The sequence below is a fragment of the Seriola lalandi genome, unplaced genomic scaffold (genome assembly GCF_002814215.2).
Source record: "Seriola lalandi dorsalis isolate HSWRI2012SDOR001 ecotype SW California unplaced genomic scaffold, Sedor1 jcf7180002054671, whole genome shotgun sequence".
Lineage (NCBI taxonomy): Eukaryota > Metazoa > Chordata > Actinopteri > Carangiformes > Carangidae > Seriola > Seriola lalandi.
This window is the reverse complement of record NW_019525224.1, coordinates 1,720,662-1,741,828: the sequence shown is the minus strand read 5'-3', so window position 1 is coordinate 1,741,828 and position 21,167 is coordinate 1,720,662. Positions and strand designations below refer to the sequence as shown.

The 21,167-nt window shown below is 39.9% G+C and overlaps 2 protein-coding genes across 3 annotated transcripts; one reads left to right on the top strand and one right to left on the bottom strand.

Annotated features, from left to right (window-relative positions):
* The first annotated feature begins 481 nt into the window (after positions 1 to 481).
* On the top strand, positions 482 to 5,855 carry b3gnt9 (UDP-GlcNAc:betaGal beta-1,3-N-acetylglucosaminyltransferase 9). Its single transcript, XM_023421302.2, has 7 exons — positions 482 to 734; positions 1,378 to 1,686; positions 1,786 to 1,905; positions 2,896 to 3,258; positions 3,410 to 3,651; positions 3,749 to 4,004; positions 4,099 to 5,855. The coding sequence occupies exons 2-7, from the start codon at positions 1,579 to 1,581 to the stop codon at positions 4,441 to 4,443; spliced, it is 1,434 nt and encodes a 477-aa protein (XP_023277070.1). The 5' UTR covers positions 482 to 734; positions 1,378 to 1,578; the 3' UTR covers positions 4,444 to 5,855.
* Positions 5,851 to 20,211, bottom strand: phaf1 (phagosome assembly factor 1). Of its 2 annotated transcripts, none has more exons than XM_023421303.2 (16): positions 18,924 to 20,211; positions 18,667 to 18,749; positions 17,830 to 17,913; positions 17,358 to 17,401; positions 16,937 to 17,016; positions 16,730 to 16,824; positions 14,911 to 15,008; positions 14,471 to 14,583; positions 14,040 to 14,173; positions 13,672 to 13,755; positions 12,922 to 13,004; positions 12,688 to 12,731; positions 12,494 to 12,543; positions 12,031 to 12,089; positions 11,818 to 11,890; positions 5,851 to 11,380 (listed from the first exon to the last, which is right to left on the bottom strand). In XM_023421303.2, the coding sequence occupies exons 1-16, from the start codon at positions 18,985 to 18,987 to the stop codon at positions 11,285 to 11,287; spliced, it is 1,284 nt and encodes a 427-aa protein (XP_023277071.1). In that variant the 5' UTR covers positions 18,988 to 20,211; the 3' UTR covers positions 5,851 to 11,284. The 2 variants fall into 2 exon arrangements, with proteins under 2 accessions (XP_023277071.1, XP_023277072.1); XM_023421304.2 differs by having other exon boundaries at positions 14,911 to 14,975; positions 18,924 to 20,210.
* Positions 20,212 to 21,167: the final 956 nt, after the last annotated feature.

Genomic DNA, 21,167 nt, shown 5'->3' with positions numbered 1-21,167 from the left:
CACCTCTTGGGACGTTGTAGCTGGATGTGATCTCTGAATCCCTTGTAGGAACAAACAGGACAAAGTCATGACTCATGTTATGAGGTTTACTCCACACTTTTTTTTCCCTTTTTTTTTTAAATTCTTTTTTTCCTTTCTTCCTTTTCCATCTTCCCTAGTTGCTGTGTTGGCATCTGGCTTGCTCAGCTCCAGTTTAAATCACGTGATCAGGTTAAAAGAAAAAAAATTAAGATGCTGCATTCAAGTGCTTCTCGTAGACTCCTTCTTCTGGCGACTGTCATAAATTATCACGTAGCCTATTCAAGTATGGACGTTTGATGTTTGGTGATGACTTTATTGATGATGCAGGTTCATGTAAGTTGAGTGGTGCAAGATCTAAAAATTAACACAGCCCACCCAGGTGTAGGCTATGCTTGCATATTTGCCGTTGTCAACCAGACAACTTGTAGTCGCGGTATTTCCTACAGCACGTTAAGGCAACATGAGCGGAGACGCTCGTAAAGACGAGCAGATATTTAAGAGTTTGTGTCTTATCCTCTGTCCTCCTTCACGGCACACATACTCATGAATGCAGCACCGTGACTGCTCTCTCTTCTTTTCACACTGGGTCTTTTTCTGTGAAAACTTTGGAGGTCAGTTTCCTTTGTGTGTTAGTTGTTTCGGTGCAAAGAGAAGTGAGGAGCCGTCCACAGCACAGATGTTTTCAGTTTGACCTGCTCCTCCGTCTCTGTCTGGTAAGTTTTCAATGACTCGAATCGTTTCTTGCACGTTAGGATGTTACATCCGGACAGATTCGTTGTTTATCAGGTATTTCATGCAGCATATAAAATCTTTCCTGCATGCAGCAGTTTGCGGATTATTCCACACGGACCACATTTGACCAAGCTTGTCTGGAATTCGCGCTCTTTGACCGACAGTCCCTCACATATAAGAAGACGGAGTTTTCTGTATTGTCAGCACCATTTAGTGACGTTTTCTCTAAATGACATGAATGTTGGGACACAGTGTTCTTTGAAAAAGTTGGTGCCCTCATGTTCACTTACATAAGACACAGACACTCCCCCTCCTGACCAGAGTAGTGATGCCATGGGGAATTTGGGATGGGAATCGAGAATACAGCCACACATCAATGATTGCCCTCAGCAAACAATATATTGTTTATGCATTTACATCTTGTAAGGTACTGGGGAGAAAATAATCACAGTAATCACATGGGAAAAAGTCTGCCGGATTGATTTATGCATTAGACAAGATAAGCAAGGCCTTTGCAGTCAGAGTTTAGACATCCAGGGTAGTTTCTCCTTATTAAAATATCTAAATAATGGGCCAAGGGACAGGTAATGACACACTTTGCAACTTTGTCCTGTTGTTGTGCAGGTGCCTGAGGACAAGGGGCAGATGGAGACACAGACAATGGACCTACATCCAGCCATATGAGTGATATGCACAAAGGACCAAGTCAATCTAAGTTGTTCCTGCATTAGTCCTGACTGCTGCCTGAAAAGCAGTATGAACTGTAGCATCCCCTTTCAAATGCATTCCTGTGCAATACTTAACTGAGGTCAGTGTCTATAGAAGATGCTGAGGAAGATGGTGACGATGCGGAGGATTCTCCATGTGAAGGGAGATGTGATGTGCACGATGCTGCTGCTGGTTCTGTTCTGTCTGCTGCTCTATGCTCGCCAGGCAAGGATGGAAAATCACCTATTTTTGTGTCATGATTTCTTTATGATACAGACCTCTTTCACTTACCATGTCCCATCTCACCGGCTCCCATGTTTCCAGGTCGTCCTCTCCTCTGGGTGGGACAGACCTGTGTGGAAGCTGGAGATCCACGGCTCAACCAGCTCCAGTCGGACACTGCTGGGGACCAGTGGAGCCAAAGTGGGCCAGGAGTCTCCAGGGGTATGACCTGCTCTAATTCATGTGTATGTGTTCGTATGTAGGTATCACAATCAAAGAAGCTTTATTCACCAAGAATAATCGATGCATTAAAAATTTGAAACCAGCAATGTTTCTGAAAGTCTGGTTCTTGAGCTTCATTTGAGATTTTTGTTTCACTTTATTTGGACAGTCTGCCCACAGAGAGTTTACAGAGTATTTATAACATTTCACTAATTTCTTAATGTTCAACCATGTGTATGCAAATATTCAACAGTTGAATTGTTGAATCTAAACTTAATAACTTGTTGAAATGTTACAAATACTCTGTAAACTCTCTGCAGGAGGACTATCCAAATAAAATGTTACCAAGATTTTTTACTTGGGTCAGCAAGAGGTCAATATAAAAAAACCAAAAAAACATTAAAAATCATAATAATTGGATGTGAATTCTGCATATAGCTACTACTGTATATTGAGATTAATGATGAATATATTTGTAGGCTATTTCAGTGGATCAAAGTGGTGGACTGAGAGACCAACAGACTGACTTTGCCATTTATAGAGCATACAGTAAACATTCATAAATATCCTGATGATACATAAAGTAACTTTAGCCTGGTTTGAAGAGACAGGAGGGAACAGGTGCAGTGGGAGGGGAAGTTGATGAAGGACTGTGATGGAGGATGTGAGGGAGGATCAGTGTGATAAAAATGACATGGATGTGATGCTGTTTGTTCTCACAGAGAGACAATATTTTCACATACTGTTTACTGCAGGGCTAAAATCCACAAGCAGGATCGTAGCACCGAGCAGTATGAATATTCATACTGCAAAAGGAAGAGTGTGTCAGTGTATGTACGAATGTCTGTACTGCATCACAGTGTCCAGTTGTCACTTAGAAAATCTGATGAAATTGAGTTGATGAATTTATTAAATGACCATTAACACGACATTTACTTGTTATAATTAATGTCCTATGTCTTCGGTCTTACATAATTTCTCCCAATTCAGTTCCCACCCAGCCCTCCAGAGCCAGAGCTGCCTGCCTGTAAGTCCCAGTCCAAATCAAAACCACCTCCGGCCAAATCCAAACCTCAGGTCAAATCTAAGGGGAAATCCAAGTCGCGACGCAAGAATGCTGTGCCGACCAAGGCTGCTGGCAATCCTCTGCCCACGATGCCACCATTTGACTTTGAGAGTTACTTGCGGGAAAAGGACAACAGAAACTTTAATCTGCTCATAGACCAGCCGGAGAAATGTCACCTCAGAGGAGCAGAGGAGCAAGAAGGAGGAAGAGGAGATAAAGAGTCTATTACTGCGCCCTATATGCTTATCGCTGTGAAATCTATTGCTGCAGATTTTGATAAGCGTCAGGTAATTCATGCCAAATTGTATTGTTGCCACATGTCTGCTCGATGTGTAAATTGTTGGCTAACGTGCTGCCCTGAATGGGCAAAATAAAAAACAATAGAGGGTTAACTCTTACTACTAGTCAGTTTCTTCTCCCTTTCTTACCTTCTGTTAGGTGGTACGTCGGACATGGGGTAAGGAGGGACAGTTCCAAAATGGCGTGTCCATTCGTACGGTTTTCCTGCTTGGGGTTCCCAGGAATCGGAGTACTCTTCCTCTGTGGGATCGGCTCCTGGCCTACGAGAGCCAGACCTTTCGGGATATCCTGCTTTGGGACTTTGAAGACACTTTCTTCAACCTGACGCTGAAGGAAACACATTTTCTGAAATGGGTTAACAGCAGCTGTCCTCATGTCAAGTCAGTGCTTACAAAAATTGCACTGAATCAAGAGTTTATCTGACTCTTAGTCTGCGACTCGTACCTGATGCTTTTTCTATTTTCTTTTGTCGTACAGGTTCATCTTCAAGGGTGATGCTGATGTGTATGTGAATGTGGAGAACATATTAGAGATGTTGCAAGGTCAAAAGCCAGATGAGGATCTGTTTGTCGGTGACATTATTATCCATGCTAAACCCATTCGCCGGCGCAGTTCCAAGTACTATGTGCCAGAGTTTGTGTATGGAGGGGGTTTGTACCCGAATTATGCTGGGGGAGGAGGGTTTGTCATGTCGGGACACACAGCTCGGAAACTTAGCTCTGCATGTCAACAGGTATTTCAAAATCACAAAAAGAAGTTTTAGCATTTTTATACATAAATCTACTTTAGAGTTCTTTGAACTACAATGATGTTTTGGCTTCTTCTAGGTGGAGTTGTTCCCCATTGATGATGTCTTTCTGGGAATGTGCCTCCAGCTGATTGGCGTCAAACCGTCACGCCACCAGGGCTTTCGGACCTTTGGAATTCCCAGACCATCTGCAGCGCCCCACCTTCAGACCTTTGACCCCTGTTTCTACCAAGAACTCATGGTTGTTCACAGCCTCAGTGTCCCACAGATCTGGCTCATGTGGAACCTCCTGCATGACCCCAAACTGAGCTGCCACAACAGGACCAGCCTGACATCCTGGCCCTTTAAGTGGAGGGGGAAGACGGAAGAGGAGGCAGGAGAAGAGACGGACTACGGTGAGAAGCGGGTATTTATCATGCATTAGGGACCTTCTGCAGGGACGAGTGGGATCTGCAACAGCCCTAGTGAGTACAAAGTGGTTATAGCGGGGGATCAGTGGCCAACTTGAAAGGACTGTGATGTGTTCAAAAGCACGGTTGAGTCATAGGAGCATTTATCCAAGCTGGCAGATCAACTTGGGGGAAATGAATTGGCAAACATGCTTCAGATTTTTCAGTGAGGAATCCTAGAGAGAATTTAGGCTTTTTACCATCAGAGCCCCATCTGTCTGTTCGCATGGGGCAAGATTTTGATTAGCAAAGACGACTGTGTGATGAGTTGAATCTCTGCACTTTTGAATGTGTAATCTTACCAATGTGTTGTGTTACAAACAGAGACACCTTAAGATTGACGAGGACAACGTAACTTAATGTGGGTAGCTGGTTTAACCCCATCCAAATGTGAATGCAACCGTTTGTGTGAGACCACAACAATGTTAATAGCCTGACTTTCATTGGACTGTGTCGACAGCCAAGACTGAAAGTGGCTGTAAGCACTGAGAAAACAGCAGAGACTTTTTTGTGTTCTGATGTGAATCACTTGCAGAGATGCTCCTCTCCTACTTGTTATGCTGGATAGAAGCACAAATGGACGGTCGCATTATCTGTTCCCTGGAGGAACAACAAATGAAACCTAAGTGGAAACCAGCTGCACAGTGGGAACCAGCTGGGACCATAGTACACAGTCACACATGCGCGCCAAACCTCTGCTGAATGTTTCTGAGGCGTGTGTACTTTCATGTGAACACTTTAGTTATTACTATAATTATGATGATTTGTATACTGTAATTATATATTTGAACTCTTTATATCTTTACCCTCTTCTGCTCAAAATGTTCAGTGTTAAAAATGCTGCAGGAGTGATTTATAATCATCTTAGTGATGATCACTTTAGTCACTGTGTCAGAGGGTCATTGTCAGTGGCAGTGGAAGAGCAAACACATGTTATGGCTAAGACACTGAATTTAACAAGTGATACCTGAACAAAATGGCTGCAAGTTTGTGTTCACACATCATCCAAAAGTCTTTTATTGTTAGTTCTGTTGTGGCTCATCTGAATGCATGCACGCTACTATAGTCTGTGGTGTAAACACACAGTAGATGTGGTCAGTGTGGGCAGCTGAGTTTCAGTTCTGGAACACTGAATGTTTTAATTAAATCTTTTTTTTTTGGATAATGTACATGAAGTGATCTTTACGTTACTGCTTCATTTGTCAAAGCAAAAGTTTAGATTTCAACTTTAATAGTTTAAGACAGTCTCTGTCTTTGTCACTTATAATAATATAATTCTGCCAGGTGTTGATACAAAACAGATGCTGAGATCTGGCTCCTGTCTGAAGTCAAGTCAAACGTGCAGCATAAACTTGAGTTTCAAGAAATAAAAAAACTCCCAATCTTATTTCACATCCACATTTTTATTACTTTTTCATATCCTGGTTGCACACAGAAAATGAACTTTGATGTCAATGAACAGTGAGCATTTGATTTCATAAAAGTCCAAATGTTGCATTGGAGTTGTTGGAGAATGCACAGCAGTAGCTCATCTCAACAACCATCATCAAACACTGCCAATAAGTATTCTGCTGGAGCAAAGCTTTCAGTCAAACTAATCCTTCTTCCTGCACTACGTGGTATTGTTATTGCCTTTTTTTTCAGTGGACATGCTGAATAAATCTACGTATTTTTTTTAATACACAAAGTTATAGTATTCAAAATATAAAATGCCACATTCCAATAAATTTTACAAGTTTGAATTAAGGAGAACCGCCTCATTTCCAGAAATGGGCTTAAAATGTCCACAGAAAAAAAAAAAAAAATCGGAGGGGTAAGGGAAATGGGCAACAGGACATATGACAATGCAAAGCGTCAATATGAGATTAACATTTAACATTACACCGAACTGAAGCTGTCCATTATAAATCACAACAATCTGATTATCACAATCACTCATTTCCTCCACTCAGTAATTTTTTTTTAAAAAACAGATTTAATTGAAGAGCCACACAGACCTCTGGATTAATCACTTGTTTTTCTATCTTATAAATGTCAGGAAAAACAAGGATGTGATATGTCCACCTGAGTTTGGGTGAGATAAACTACCTGACACCCTATAGCTCCTCTCTCCGTCTCTCTCATTAACAATGCATCATCACAGCAATGACCGTCTGTGGCGCTGAGCTGGGCTTACCAAAGCGGGGTTCATGCATAGAATCATTTGTCTTCCTCTGTCAGCATCTAATGTGTGTGTTGTGCTGGGCTCAGTTTACTTTGATAGCTGGACTTTTATGTACATTGCTCCGAAGAAGCCTCTTGATTGGCTTCATTCACTGCTGCCTCTACTGTTTCTGTTTTTTACCCATCTGCTTCCAATGGAGCAAAGCTTGAGTTAGCCCTGAGATCTTTTGGGAAATTACCAATTTATTCAAATTCAGCAGAGGGTGGAGGCAGCCAAAGAATGGTGTTCCCTCAGGTTTTAATTAAAAATCCCCTGTCAACACGCATTTGAGTTTTTGGACAGCTAGGTTGTTTTTCTTTTTTTCTTTTTTTTTTTTGGCAGAATTGCATTGCTAAAATAATTTTCCACAATAACTCTGTTGAGCTTTTAAGGGTTGGGAGCATTTGCACATTGTTATGGGCATTTAATGTAGTTATAAACACACACACACCACATAAAACAGAGAAACAGATCAAATACAAAACATTGAGATGGTGAAAAAAAAAAAAAAAAAACCCTGAAAAACCCATCCTCATTTTAGGAAACCCAACCCAACCTGCCGTTTTCTGCAGGTAACAGGAAAACTAAAATGACTGAGACGGCAATAATACCATATTAGCTTGTTGATAATGCTCAGTGACACAAACATACATACTGTACAATGATGCAGTTCATATGCATTCTCAAATTGTATATACAAGGAGTTTCCAATAGAGGAGATAGAGACAAAAGTCAAAGACAGGCTCGGTGGGAGATGAGGCACAATGTTCAACAGTTTTGTGTTGTTTTTTTTTTTTTTTCTTCTTGATTTCTTATATCTGCTTGCACAAAAGCAAGTGGTAGTAAAATGTTTGAATATAGCTTTCATGAGTTATATTACATCCGTTTCCCTACTTAACGCGGACGTCCCTGTTTCACCAAAGCAAGGAGTGAAACATCCGTCTCTCCTGGCACCAGAAACCACATCACCTCACTTGGGAGGGAGTTTGGCTGCATGAAAGCTGCAGCCAAAAAGATGTTTTTTTTAGTGTAAACAAATGGATGTAAAATCTAGCAACATGCCAAAGCTAGACTTCAAATCTGATTCTGTCCACTCTATAAAAACATCTCTATCAGAGCTCGCTCCCGGTCCAAATGTGAAGAAGGATTATTGTTTTTTTCTGCCTGTGCAAATGGAGCTTTGTACTTTCTATGGATCAGTTCAAGCAGAGCTGAAAAGCAGGGTGATCTATTGACACTAAACACATCTGTGCACCTGCAGCTTTAGCATTACACATGAAAAAAAGTTTCAATACTGAGTGGTCTGGAATAAAAAAACAACAACAAAAACTTTCCAGTGATTGTTAATGAGTCAGTTGTGAGTAGATGCCTCCTCCTGAGATTTAAATGTAATCATAATCAAGGAGGAAATGTTAAGATACCCAGCCAGGATCTTAGTCAGTTATGTCTGTACCAAGCCATTGAGATCATCTAAATAAGAAGACGCCAGAATAAGATCACACAACTATTTACAGCATTTGTACATCAACTCCGAACGCATTAGGGCCATTTCTTCAACTGCTCTTTGACTTGGTCTTGTTTAACAATCCTACATGTCAGAGCCGTGCTGTGCCAAGAAACAAGGTACTGTAAATAAAGACTATTAGTAATTCTTAAAAAAAAGTTTCATTAGAATTGCTAATCAATGGCGATCTAAAAATTTTGTTCTTCTGATGTTATAATGAAAAAAGTCCCTCTACTATTCTTTTTTCGTTAATTGAAAATCTGGTTTAAAGCACAGCTGACTCACATCGTGACGCCTTCTGTTTTTAGTGAGGGGTATAATTACTCAATTAATCAATTAACTCAGTGGGGTTTGTTGAAGAAAATGTACAAAGTAAAATAACACACTGTAGCAAGTTTCAATGTCAAAACTCACTTGAAACTGCTTTAAATGATGCTACCTCAAAAGATATTACCCGTTTAAAAAAAAAAGTTTAGTTTTCTACAAGCAGCCAACTGCCTTTAATTCTCAACAAAAACTAATTTATCTCTGGTCAGCACTTTCTACATGACGTCATGTATACGGGCCCTGACTTCAACCCTGATGCTTTCACACATGTAGACACAAACAATCAGACATTCAGCAACTGTGAAAAGATAAGAGCAAATGGCATTTATATCAAGGGACAATAAAAGAGAATATGTGTATTAAAATTAATACACAGTTTATTCAGTTGCTTGTAAATAAAAAAAGAACTTAAATTTACACATTAGAGGGAGACGCAAACTGCAGCCAAATATTATGATGAAGGAATGACAACAATTACCACTGTACAAGTGATAGGGATGACACTAGTTGTTACTACTGTTAATGTGTCTCTAGCTGTAACTAAACTGAGATGAAAGACAGGCTGATTGGTTTCAAAAGACACAAGTCAGCTATTCCTGTCTTGTGTAATTACCGTCAGCAGTTAGAGAAACCAGGAGCTGAATTTAGAGGCTTTACCACAGCAGTGACTTCGATGCAAAAGAAAGGAGAACGGCCAACACACGGCTCTCTCCACAGGAAAGGTTTGGACAAAATATTACAGTGATAACGTCTGCAGATCAAACATTAATCATTCTGAAAGGTCTTTGGCTATAGCATTTGGCAATTCAACAAAGAAATAAATGCAGACATTGCTGAGGGATGAATTGCAATGCATCAGTCACATGTAAAGATGAAGAAAGCACAGAGAAAAGAGAGAAGAGTGTAACACAGAGGACCTGACTGCAAACACCATGGGAGGACCTCTCCTCTGTCCAAACTTATGGATAGAAACACACATACATTCACACATTTACACATTCACACACACCACTCTCTCTCCAAATACCTCCACAAATCCATCTCTGAGCATAGGGAATTGAACCAGTTAAGTAAAAAGGTGTGTATTAGTGCAAATGTAAAAATGGATTTTAAAAAACACAGAGCACAATGAAAATGGTCATGCTGCTAATGAGTGAAAGAGGGCAGAGAGAAATAAAGAAACTGTGCCAAGTCTATGCTCACAACATGCAGGATCGAATAAACGCAACAGGTTGCCAGTTTGTGCTTGTGATTAGTCTCTTCCCATTCGAAAACGTCTACCAAGTTCATGCAAATTCTTGTGTCATGCCTGCGTGTTTCCATATTTGTGTAGCGCTTAAAAGGCTAAAAAAGATGAGCCAGCTTGCTTTCTTGTAACTAGAAATACATGTGACACGGTAGTGAAGGGTTTGAAATGCTGGGTGTGTGTGTGTGTCAAGTCTTAAAATGTAAAATTTAAAAATCAGCAGCCTAACATGCAGATATTCATTTATGTGAGTGTGTGTGACGCTAATGTCTGGCGCTGCAAGTAACAGCTTTGGGTTAATAGAGTGCTCACTGCTGTTATATGTATGTGTGTGTGTGTGTGTGTGAGTGAGTGAAAGAGTCTGTGTGTGTGCGTGAGAGTCTGTGTGTGAGGGCACCACTGAACGAAGTTGAAGGACGGGTAGGAAGATGAAGAGGGAGGCAATAATCGGGGAGGTGATGTTAGATGTTTGGATCATTCTGCTTAAAGAGGATTCACATCTTGTTTGACTGGCCCGGCCACGGAGCAGGTTACCTTCTGGGCCACGTCTCTCTCCCACACCCTGAGTGTGTTTGGTTCTTCTCTTGAACAACAAAATCTGGATTCTTGCATTTCTTTTTTTGGTTACAGTCCTCTGCGGCTCTCAGTGTGTTTGGCTCTGATGTCTCTTGGTTGGCCTGGGCTGATTTGGTTCTTGCGGTGTGGGTGAGTTTAGGTTTTGACTGAGCCGGTCGGGTCTCGTACTGAAGATGTGGCAGGAAGACAGGCGGTACTGGTTGGACTGGCAGTGTGGTTGGTTGATGTATAATCAGTGGGTCAAGCCAGAGCTTGTTTCGAGACCTGGGCCACAGCAGTTCTCAGCAGCAGCCATGCTAACTTCACAACTCCATCTTTGATGTTTAACATTTAGAGATTTGCAGTAGATGAATTCAAATGGTAGTTGTCTGACCACCACAATGTTTATGGAGGTTATTGTCACATTTAGGCTGCCAGTGCATCATACTGGTGGAAACACGACGTCCGAACTACAGTCAGGAGAAATTCTTCTTCAGTGGTCCTGGGCGGATGCAGTCACAGGATGGAGATAGGAAACAGCTGAGCTCTACCAGAATGCAAATTTCTTCACTATGTCAGTTTGCAGCACCGCGGTTATATTCCCACACAACAGAGAAAATAATTTCACTGGTTTCATTTCAAAGCATCAATGCTCCAGCACTGCGACCATTTTGGGTGTCCTGGGATATTCAGAGTCGGGTTGACTTTGTCGCTGGGTGTGTCTGATTGGAAGAATAAATTTGAATACCCACAAGGAAAAGCTGATTAATGTGAGGTGAGGTGTGATTTGGTTGCTTCTGAGTTATCTTGGGTTCTTGTTGTATTTCTGCTCAATGTTTAGCATCTGAACTGGGCAAGAATAACGTTGTTGTTCTGGGTTAGGTCTGCTTGGTTAAGAATCTGGCTCTGGGTTAGAAGTTCAGTCAGTAGAGGTACTAGATTCAGGACAAGCCAGAATGGGATGTGGTTCTGGTTACTTGTTCAGTGGGAACTACTACTGGACTCAGGTCGGGCTTGACTGGTGGTCCGTGGAGCACCGTAGAGGGTCACTGATGCTATGTGGTTATTCTGCATCACCTGGGAAGAGAAAAACAGATAGTGAGTCTTACAAAGGTATGGAGTTGAAATATTCAGAAATAATGTGTTCAAACAAACCAAACCATTTTGACTTTTGGTTTAAAAACACAGTTTCAATCAAATTTAGGCAGAGCAGTCACAACCCCCAGTTAGCTTTAGATCGTATCTGCAGTTTTAGTCTTGTCTGAATCTGTGACACCAGTCCTGCTCCACATGTATATGCTGAGTTTCCTTTTATCTAATTGTTTTATTACTTCTAGGTGTCATGTTTGTGTGCCTTGCTGAAAATTGAAAAAGTCATATCTGCTGTATCTCAGTAAATTTGTAAAGGTGGTTACACATTTTTCTCAGTGTAATACAGCCCTTCAGACAATAAATTAAGGCTCTGTACACATTGTCCAGACTAGCTAAATCTAGAGAGACAAAAGTGTTCTGACCTCAAAGATCATCCTCTGCAGTCCAAAACAGAAAGTAGAGCCGAATGGGTTGGTGTTATTGGCTGACGAGGACCTGTCAAACAAAGGTTTGAATGTTGTATTTGCAAACCAACAACAGCACTGAAATATTACGACAAAGGATCTTAGACTTATGTGAGAGACAGCAGTGATGTGATCTATATTACAGTATCTATGCATGTGTATGTTCTTTACCTGTGGAGCACTACAGGTTTCTCCATCGGGTGACCCAGAAGTTCCTGAATCTGATCCCACTGAGAGAGAAACAAAAAGAGTTAACAGATAATTCAAGAAAAATCATTTATGGGAGTAGATGAAACATTTTTGAGGTCTGCGCTTGTATCAACCTCATGGTGATGGTGTTAAAAGACAACGTAGGAACATATTTTGAGTAGCAGGATACATTAAAACAGGGGCAAAATAAAAAGTTACTTCCGTGAACATTCAAGAAATGTTTGGCTAACATATAAAACATTATGAAATGATGAAAACTTTATATATTTATGGCATGAAACATAGGGTTCACTGGTGATGCAGAGACCAGGTTTTAGCAGTAGTCATGCCAGAGAAGAATAACTGAAAATTCACAACTCTATAATCCCAAATGAAGAGGTACAAAGTCCTAAATTAGAAATATCCACAACTATCCATAACTGACCTTACTATAGGTGGTTAAGATGCAGTCCTCTGTCTGAGAATCAGTTCCTTCTGAAGGGCATGGAGACAAAAGCAGAAAAACAGACATAAGTGAAACAAGGATTAAGAAAAAAAAAAATCAGTGTTTATGCTAGGACATGAAAGTCTCATTCTTGATGAGATGGGTTTGTGACTGTCTGTTTGGAAATGTCTCACCTTTTTTGATGACTAGTGGAATCTTAAAGTCACATCGATGATATCTGCGATGACAGAGAAAACACAATCAAACAACGTTTCAAACAGGGACAGAAAGGCTACAATGGCTGAGGTAAAAATAGACAAATATTGTCAGCTATTGTGGAGAAAGGGAGCTAAAATGAAACTGGGTCAAGGAAACATAAATAAATAAAATCACAGAGAAATGCGTTGTCTAGACACTAAGATATTTACATATTGAAGTTATAATGTCCAGGGTAGTTGGTATGGAGGACAAACTTCTTAACCAGGTGAGATGTCGAGTCAAACAGGATATCCTGAAAAATAAAAGAACATGATCATCAAGATGGCCTTTGCACTGTGTGTTTGACCAGACCAGCTCACTACAGTCGTATCTACTGCAAATACTGGGTGAGTAAATGCAGATAGAAGCAGGACTTCACCCCGACACCCATTCATATGAGGGAACTGTGCAGCAGGACTCAAGCATCTTGTTCAGAGGATCTAAACAGTGGCTGCAGATGTATCTGCATCTTGTTTACTTTCCCAACCGAGACTGTCCAAACAGGCCTGGGAAATTAAGATAGAACTCCAGAAGGTCACTGGCTGAAAATATTTTATACCAAAGTCACAGACAGACGTGGTACAGACACAGATTTGAATAGATTTCGTTCAAACGTCAAAATGAGAGGATATTTCTGTGTGATACAACTGAAAACTCACACATAATTCACATTATCTGAGTTTTCTCACCTAAAGTACATTAGAATGAACAAGCTAGGTGTCCAACTTTATGGCTCAATTTCTAAATTACATCAAACATGCTCAAGGCTTCCCAAGTTGGTCTGCAGCTTTAAAGCAGCCACAACTAAAGTACAAACACCCAGAAAAAAACTATGTGCATACAACAATATAAAACACAGACACTAAAGCATACAAATGTATACACACACACACAAACAAGTCTAGGCTGAGCTCACGTACCACTCCGAGGGTGAAGTAATTGAAGAAGTAGTCATTACATTTAGAAGGAACCTGCTTGTGAGGTGATGGAGAGTGGATCTTCATCTAAAATAAACAACACATGATTGTTTGATCAGATGGTCTATTCTCTTTAGCCAGTTAGAAACATTTACGTTGAATATGACATGATTTGTTGTGAAGTCACATTCGAGAGGTGAAAATATTGAGAACTGGACACATTTAAGTGAGAAAAAGGTGACAAAAAAAAACAACAACAACCAATCAACTGTCCGAGTGATAGAAGATAGATCTTATAGTGAAAATATAATAAATCATTCTAACAACAGTGACAGCTCCAACAGCTGAACATGTAGTACAAGAGTTCCCACCTTGTCCTCAGACTTGTAGAAGACTTTATGTGGTGAGCCCAGAGCACCCAGTACATCCTGACAGGAATCCCCAAAGTAGATGCTCCTTTCTAGGGACCTCACTTTAGCATCAGTCATCCCACCAGGACCACAACCTGCACTCACACAGTGCAAAACAACAAATGTTTTTGTATTGGGAGAACTGCATGAATAAGCAGGTGTTTCTAATAAAGTGCTTGGTGAGTGTAGATACACATATCCCAGCCAGGTACTTCTAGCGAAGTCTGTGTTTGTCTTTGAAAGGGCTACATTAAAAATAAGGAAAAATACATTGGGACTGGAAACGTGTCGATTCGTCTCATAAATATTATTTTGCAATATTTCAATACTTGCTGTAAATACTACAGTCCCATCCATTCCTCAAGACACACAGACATAGAGACATATGTTACCTGCAGTGAGAAGGCGGAGTTTGAGCCCCAGAGGCCCTGCCCGATCTCTCAGGACATCCACACACTCTGCATAGATGTTGCCAAGGAAACAAGCCAATGGCATTGCCGGAGCTCTGAGGACATAGAGAGGGGAGTGTTTGTGCTCGCTATGCTGGGCTTTCTTAATTCTGAGGTTTTATATTTGTGTTTCTTGTGGCTTTTTGTTGTTGGTGTCTTTGTTCTCCACCCATTTGTTCAGTGTTGATACGTGAAATAAGGATGTCAGGTGTCGTTGCTCATGGGAGCATTATAATTCAAATAGTGCTTACAAACTAATATGTAACAAATTTGCTTTAAAACCTCTCTCTCTCTCTCTCTCTCTCTATATATATATATATATATATAGATGTATTCACTTTGAGTAACATTTAGTTTGTGCAGCTGCATGTGTGTGTATGTACCTTGTTTCCTGCAGGTTGTTGCCAGTGTAGATGTGCATCCTCTTGACCATGGCCCCGTGTGGAATCTGCAGGGAGGCCAAACCCAGGGCAAAGTTAGGCTGCCAAGGCAAAACAACTGGGAGTAGTATAGGACTGGAGTACATTGTGTTTGTATCAAGAAGACACAGTAAAACAAACAAGTGTTTTCTAGAACGCTATTTTGACAAGTAAAGAAAGATGTGATAAAACATGAAGCACAGAGGAGTAACGTGTCATGTAACTCACTGACTGACCTAAATACCTGTGTTCAAGTGGGAAAAACTCCACTATGTCCACTATGGCATAGTGGACATAGTGGAGTAATCCAATTTAGGTCTCTATCAGATAAGAACGTTTATTCTGAGAGAGGTCCAACAACGAATCAACACTCATTGTGACTTTATGTGCTGATTTTTTGTGTATTTCCAAGTTGCATTCATCAGCACCCAGGCGACAGACATGCTAAACAGCTGCAGATGGTTTATTTTCAATTTAATTTAGAGCAAAGGCTTGGAGGTTTTAAGAGACTTGCAAAAAAAAAAAAAGATCCTAAGCATTATAAGGTTTCTACACTGTGCCAGTTGTGTCTGAAAAAACTTGGCTTACAGAGAATCTCAGTCATCCATTTGTCATCAAATACACTCATGTCAAACAGGAAGTGTATTACAGCTGAGTGATGAGATTTAGACAAAGAAATGCAAATATTATAACTTGCACTAGAAGCTGAAACTACCATTTTTGTACATGCACACAACTACAGATGACAAGCAAGCACAAGCTGTTGTCCCATGAAACAAACAAAACCATTCAACCAGTTCAACATGCAGCTCATGATGTACTGGAATGCTAATGAAACAATCAATACTATAATAGCACAGATGTGTTGGAGCAGCATGTTGTAGCCAAAGCCAGACAGCTAATAAAAAAAATGAGATACTCTGTAAACTTGTCACTGGAATATGAAGTCAGCTGAGCTGTATTAAACTTTAAAGCCATCACTGTATGGTCTTCACAGTAGCGAGCTGCAGAAAGGGACAGATGTCAAAGCAGCTGGTTCATGACATACACCACCCAAGACATCCACAGCTGCAGTACAACATCCGCAAGAGACTCTGTCTAATTATACAAACCTCAAAACTAAGACAAAAATCTAACACTTTTCCGTGTCCAGCAGCATGTAAAAACATGTGGGTTGCAGATTGTGTGAAAATCTGACTGTCATATTGTAATGAAAATCTTGACTATTACTGCTGGGTATCTCTGTTGTCTTGGAGAATTTAATAATGAAGCACAGGACCCTGAATTCCCTACTACAGTCAGAATATTTATTGCTTACATAACACTGCAATGACTATTTGACATCTCTACAGGATAACACTGGAATTCGAATGTGGTGCATTTTGAGATCTGTCATACTGTAGTTCCTTTCAATGTTTTAGAAAATCTGCCAGGAAGGTTTTGCATCCTGGGGCGTGATGAGGATCACATCTCTAAGCATTTTGGATCACTGACATCCAAGAAAAAAATCTTCGGTGCCAAAGATTAAACAAACAACAAGGCAATCATTCTCAACATTCATTTGGCATCTTTATTCAGCCTCACAACATTGATCATCTCGATGAAACAGCATCAAGCTGACGGGACGTGCTCAGAGAAAACACAAGGTTTGACCTCAGACTGTCCATATGAAGGGTAATCACTTAAATTCACAAGGCTGGCTTGATTCCGCTGGGATTTGGAGAAACGGCCACTCAGCTCTTCTTTAATTGGCTGACAAGCAAATCAATGAAAACATTCTCACCTCGTATTTTGGAGCTTCGTTCCAAGAGTCCAGTTGGAAGGAGAAAGAAAGTCCTCGAAAGTTGAGATGGAACAACTGCTCTGCAGCATTGTAAACTGGAGGGGGGGGGGGGTTTAATAAAAAAAAAAAAAAAAAAGAATTCATAAAAGAGAAAAGCAAGATCAAAATGTTGGTTCATTTGTACATGTGTTTTGTTTTGTTAAGTACCTCCAGGGTGCGTAGCTCCAAATGACTGGTCTATTTGCTCTATTGTGGGGGCAATGGCCTGAGAGTTGAAATGAACTCCACTGTAATACAAAACACACACAGAGTCAACTTTAAATCTATTAATATTCATACAGGCTGTACTGCATTAGTGGAGGAGGTATTGCCAATGATAATCCTACACACATAGTTAATGCAGCCAAACACCATCACTAAGTAGGTGCAGTCCTGTCTGTGAAGAGCCATGACTTCTAGTAGTTCTATAGTAATAGTTGAAAGTGGTCTCTGTGGCAACATACAATGTAGTAACATATAACAATAACAGCTAAGAATCTAACATGATTTTCATTGTGGCTAAATCAACTATATTATTATTATTATTCAGCAGGTTTGTAAACTCCTTCAACTTCATATTTCTACTCACCAGTATTTCAACTTGACTTTGCTCAGGTCGTACACTTCGATCACCTGTCACCCACAAAGATGAAAAACATAAGGGTAGAAAACAAACCGTTAGTTCAATGTCATTAAAAAAGGCCAGGGGAGTTTTATGTATCTGCTAATTATCTAGAAGGAGAAGTGGGAGCAATTTTTTCAGCTGTGGTAAGCTGTTACTGCTAATTAACTGTGGAGAAATACCACGGCACTCATGTCTAGTGTGCAACTCAAAGTTCACTCAATCCCTGTTACGATTTCTCTCCAATATTTACTATTATATATAAAAATAAATACCTTATTTAAAAGCAGTCACTTTAACATTTTTTGGAACTGGACACACACTGATGATCTCTCTCTTTAAGTGTCTTTGAGTTTGAGTCTAAGTGGCAGCACACTACTGGTTCCGTTGAACAGTTTTTCTTTCATATTACCCACCAGTTAAAATAAACAATTTTTACCTTGAGTCTCTGATTTGTGGCATCAAACAGCAGTTTAATCCCATCCTGAGTCAAGTTCAGTATGAGGTCATGGCTGAGTGGCGTCTGGAGGGGATATAAACAAACTAATTAATTAACAGATAGGCGGGGGGTATGTGCCCTGCACAGATATGCAGATGAGCAGACAATCAGAATCAGTTGCTTTTGAAGACGACTTAAAGGAAATTGGACACACACCAATGCTATGACTGCATATATATTTTACATCAGACAAAAAATGGACAATTTTATTGACAGTTTCATGTGGTGTCATTCATGTTAATATGAACCATTGCTTCCAGTTGCAACTGGATCAGTCTCACACCTAAGTGATTATGTTCCGAAAAGAACCTCCCTGATCAACATTTAGCTATTTAATCTGGAGAAATAATTTAAATGTAGCCTGAAACTCCAGTTTTAAGGCTGAGGCAGATAAAGATATATGGGCTGGTATCCCCTTTTCACATACACACATAACCTCAACTATTTTCTTTTTAACAAAAAATCCCTTAAATTGTGACTAAATTAGTTACTAATCTGAACGAGTTATGGTTAAAATATAAACTGTTCAGTGCTCTCTGGTTACCTCAAACACACTTATATCTTATCAACTCATATCCACAGTAATATAAGTTAATATACAGTAATTCAACTGAAAATATTGTTGTAAAACAACTTGTATTACTACAGCCATACACGAAAGCCTCAGTTCTTGCAAAACTTGCGCTTCAGCCCAAAAGAGGATTCTTATACAAGCTGATTACCTTTTTTTGTGCACGTGAGAGTGAGTGGGACCACATAATAGTTTGGCCATCTTACCTGTTCACTGTATAGCACCTGGACATTTTTGATGATGCGGCAGTGTTTTTGTAGAATAGAGATGGCCTGGGCCAATGGCATCCCTGAAAACACAGTATCTCTCATTTAGCCTTAGGACTCACCAGTAAAATGTAAAATTAGGATGCAAGGAAAATAATTTCAAATGTTGTTTGTAACATTAATGGCTGGCTCATAGTCTCATTCTCCACACTATATTTTTGAGTTATGTTCTTTCAAAATATTGTTGTAGTACCCACCTAAGGCGAATTCCCATTGCTCATTTCCTAGTGATCTCTCAGGCACCACCTCCAGATCCAGCATTGGCAAGTAGTTGGGGGGCAGCTCACCTCACCTCAAGACACAGTGGGACCCTCTGAGGGACCCTTTCTCTCTGCTTGTCTCTACCTGATTACAGTACTCTGTCTCAATAGTTTCAGATAGCTACTTTAATTCATAACTCCACTTCTTTTTCTAAAACCACAAAATTCATGAGTGTGAGCATCAAGCAGCTACTCGGTCTATAAGGTACAGTAAAAAGTGAACTCTTTATCACATGTCATATGTTCTTGACATTAAAATTGTACCAACGAAGAATGACAAAAAATAGTTCAATATTTAAAATGATATCCACAAAGCCACCTATGGCTGAACACCTAAGGCTTAAAGAAATACATATGTTTTAAATTACAATCTAACAAGTTACCGAGCAGAGGCTGACAGCTTGCACACAAACAAATTACGCAACCTGTCAGCAAACCTAAAACGCACAAGGCCAGCTGTCAGTTAACCTCCTGCTCGATTGTGTGGTTTAAAAATCGATACTGAAAAAAACTCCCAACTTGAATTCACTTAATTTAAAGTCAAGAACAAAACAAGCAGATAGATCAAACTTGGCCAACAGGCTTCAATATAATAAGTGCTTGTTCAGCTACAGTGTTGTGTCCTGTGTATCCAACGGACCAACAGAGCATATGATCCAGTGACGAACAGCTACAAAATAGAGGTACGGAAATAATTGCTCCAAACCCGACTGTTCCTACTGTTAGCTGTCGTTATCTGTCACTGTCGGGCGGTTACGAAAGCAAGCCTTGACAACAAGACTATTTCTTTGCGCTATGGGCTAACGTTAGCTGACGAGCTATTTGCCCTTTTCACGTACTGGCAATTAAGAATAAATATAAATTACGTGTATGCAGAACAAGAAATCTAATTTCGAGACACAGAAAATTAATACTGCGGTTCAGACTGGCACGACATAAACAAAGAAAGCACGCCAAGCCGTCGGCTGCCTTTGCTGTTTTTCTTTCTTCCTTCCACCGAAGGTTCAAGCTTTTGGAGCTAGCTCTTCTGTCGCTAGTGCGCAAATTCAAAGTCCTCGCGATGACACGCTTCCTGTGTTACTCATAAACTCGTCAGCCGGTAAATGCCCACCGTGTCCCTTTTTCGGGTTTAATGTATCTTCTATGTCAGGAGCAGATAAGAGCAACACAGTGTCCAAACAACGGCAACTTCAGGCATCAACAACAGCCAGCAGGATCAGCTGATAATTCGACTTCCTGTGTACGACGCAGGTTCTCGGTTGACGTGATGACGTTTTGGTCAGCTGACACAGTCGACGAAGAAGTGGCGGTAAAGACCCTTTGGTCAACTTGAAGTTTACCCAAATTTATTTTAAGAGCATTTTTTAAAAATATATATGTATATGGGTATATGAATCTAGTTAAACACAAGCAATAACAGGAACAAATATTTTTTCAAATATTATCATCTATTATTGTGTCATTAAAGTGATAGTTCGGGTAATTTTGACGCGGGGTTGTATGAGGTATGAGGGTTCTCTCCGGGTACTCCGGCTTCCTCCCACAATCCAAATACATGCACATTAGGATAACTGGCAACTATAACTGACTTTTTCGTACCTTGCTATATAATGACTTTTTACGTGTTACTATACTGTGACTTTTTTATGCCTTATTATACTATGATGTTTTTATGCCTTATTATACTATGATGTTTTTATGCCTTATTATACTATGATGTTTTTATGCCTTACTATAATATGACGTTTTTATGCCTTAGTATACTATGAGGTTTTTTTCCCTTACTATATTACGTCATTTTTATGCCTTATTATACATTGACATTTTAATGACATTTTATGCCTTACTAATCAATGACATTTTTATCACATTTTTATGGCTTACTACACTATGACATTTTTATGACATTTTATGCCTCACTACACTGTGTCATTTTTATGCCTTACTATACTACGTCATTTTTATGACATTTTATGCCTTACTACATTATGTCATTTTTATGCCTTACTCTACTATATCATCTTTATAACATTCTATGCCTTACTATACTATGTCATTTTTATAACATTTTATGCCTTACTATATTATGTCATTTTTATGCCTTACCCTACTATATCATCTTTATAACGTTTTATGCCTTACTATACTATGTCATTTTTATAACATTTTATGCCTTAATAC

Coding starts and splice junctions, on each gene's coding strand:
- phaf1 (XM_023421303.2), bottom strand. CDS start 18,987: ATGCTGGATCTGGAGGTGGTGCCTGAGAGATCACTAGGAAATGAGCAA. Junction 17,402..17,829: donor CCACAAATCAGAGACTCAAG/GTAAAAATTGTT, acceptor TGTGGGTGACAG/GTGATCGAAGTGTACGACCT. Junction 15,009..16,729: donor ACGAAGCTCCAAAATACGAG/GTGAGAATGTTT, acceptor TTGCCTTGGCAG/CCTAACTTTGCCCTGGGTTT.
- b3gnt9 (XM_023421302.2), top strand. CDS start 1,579: ATGCTGAGGAAGATGGTGACGATGCGGAGGATTCTCCATGTGAAGGGA. Junction 3,259..3,409: donor CAGATTTTGATAAGCGTCAG/GTAATTCATGCC, acceptor ACCTTCTGTTAG/GTGGTACGTCGGACATGGGG. Junction 4,005..4,098: donor TTAGCTCTGCATGTCAACAG/GTATTTCAAAAT, acceptor GGCTTCTTCTAG/GTGGAGTTGTTCCCCATTGA.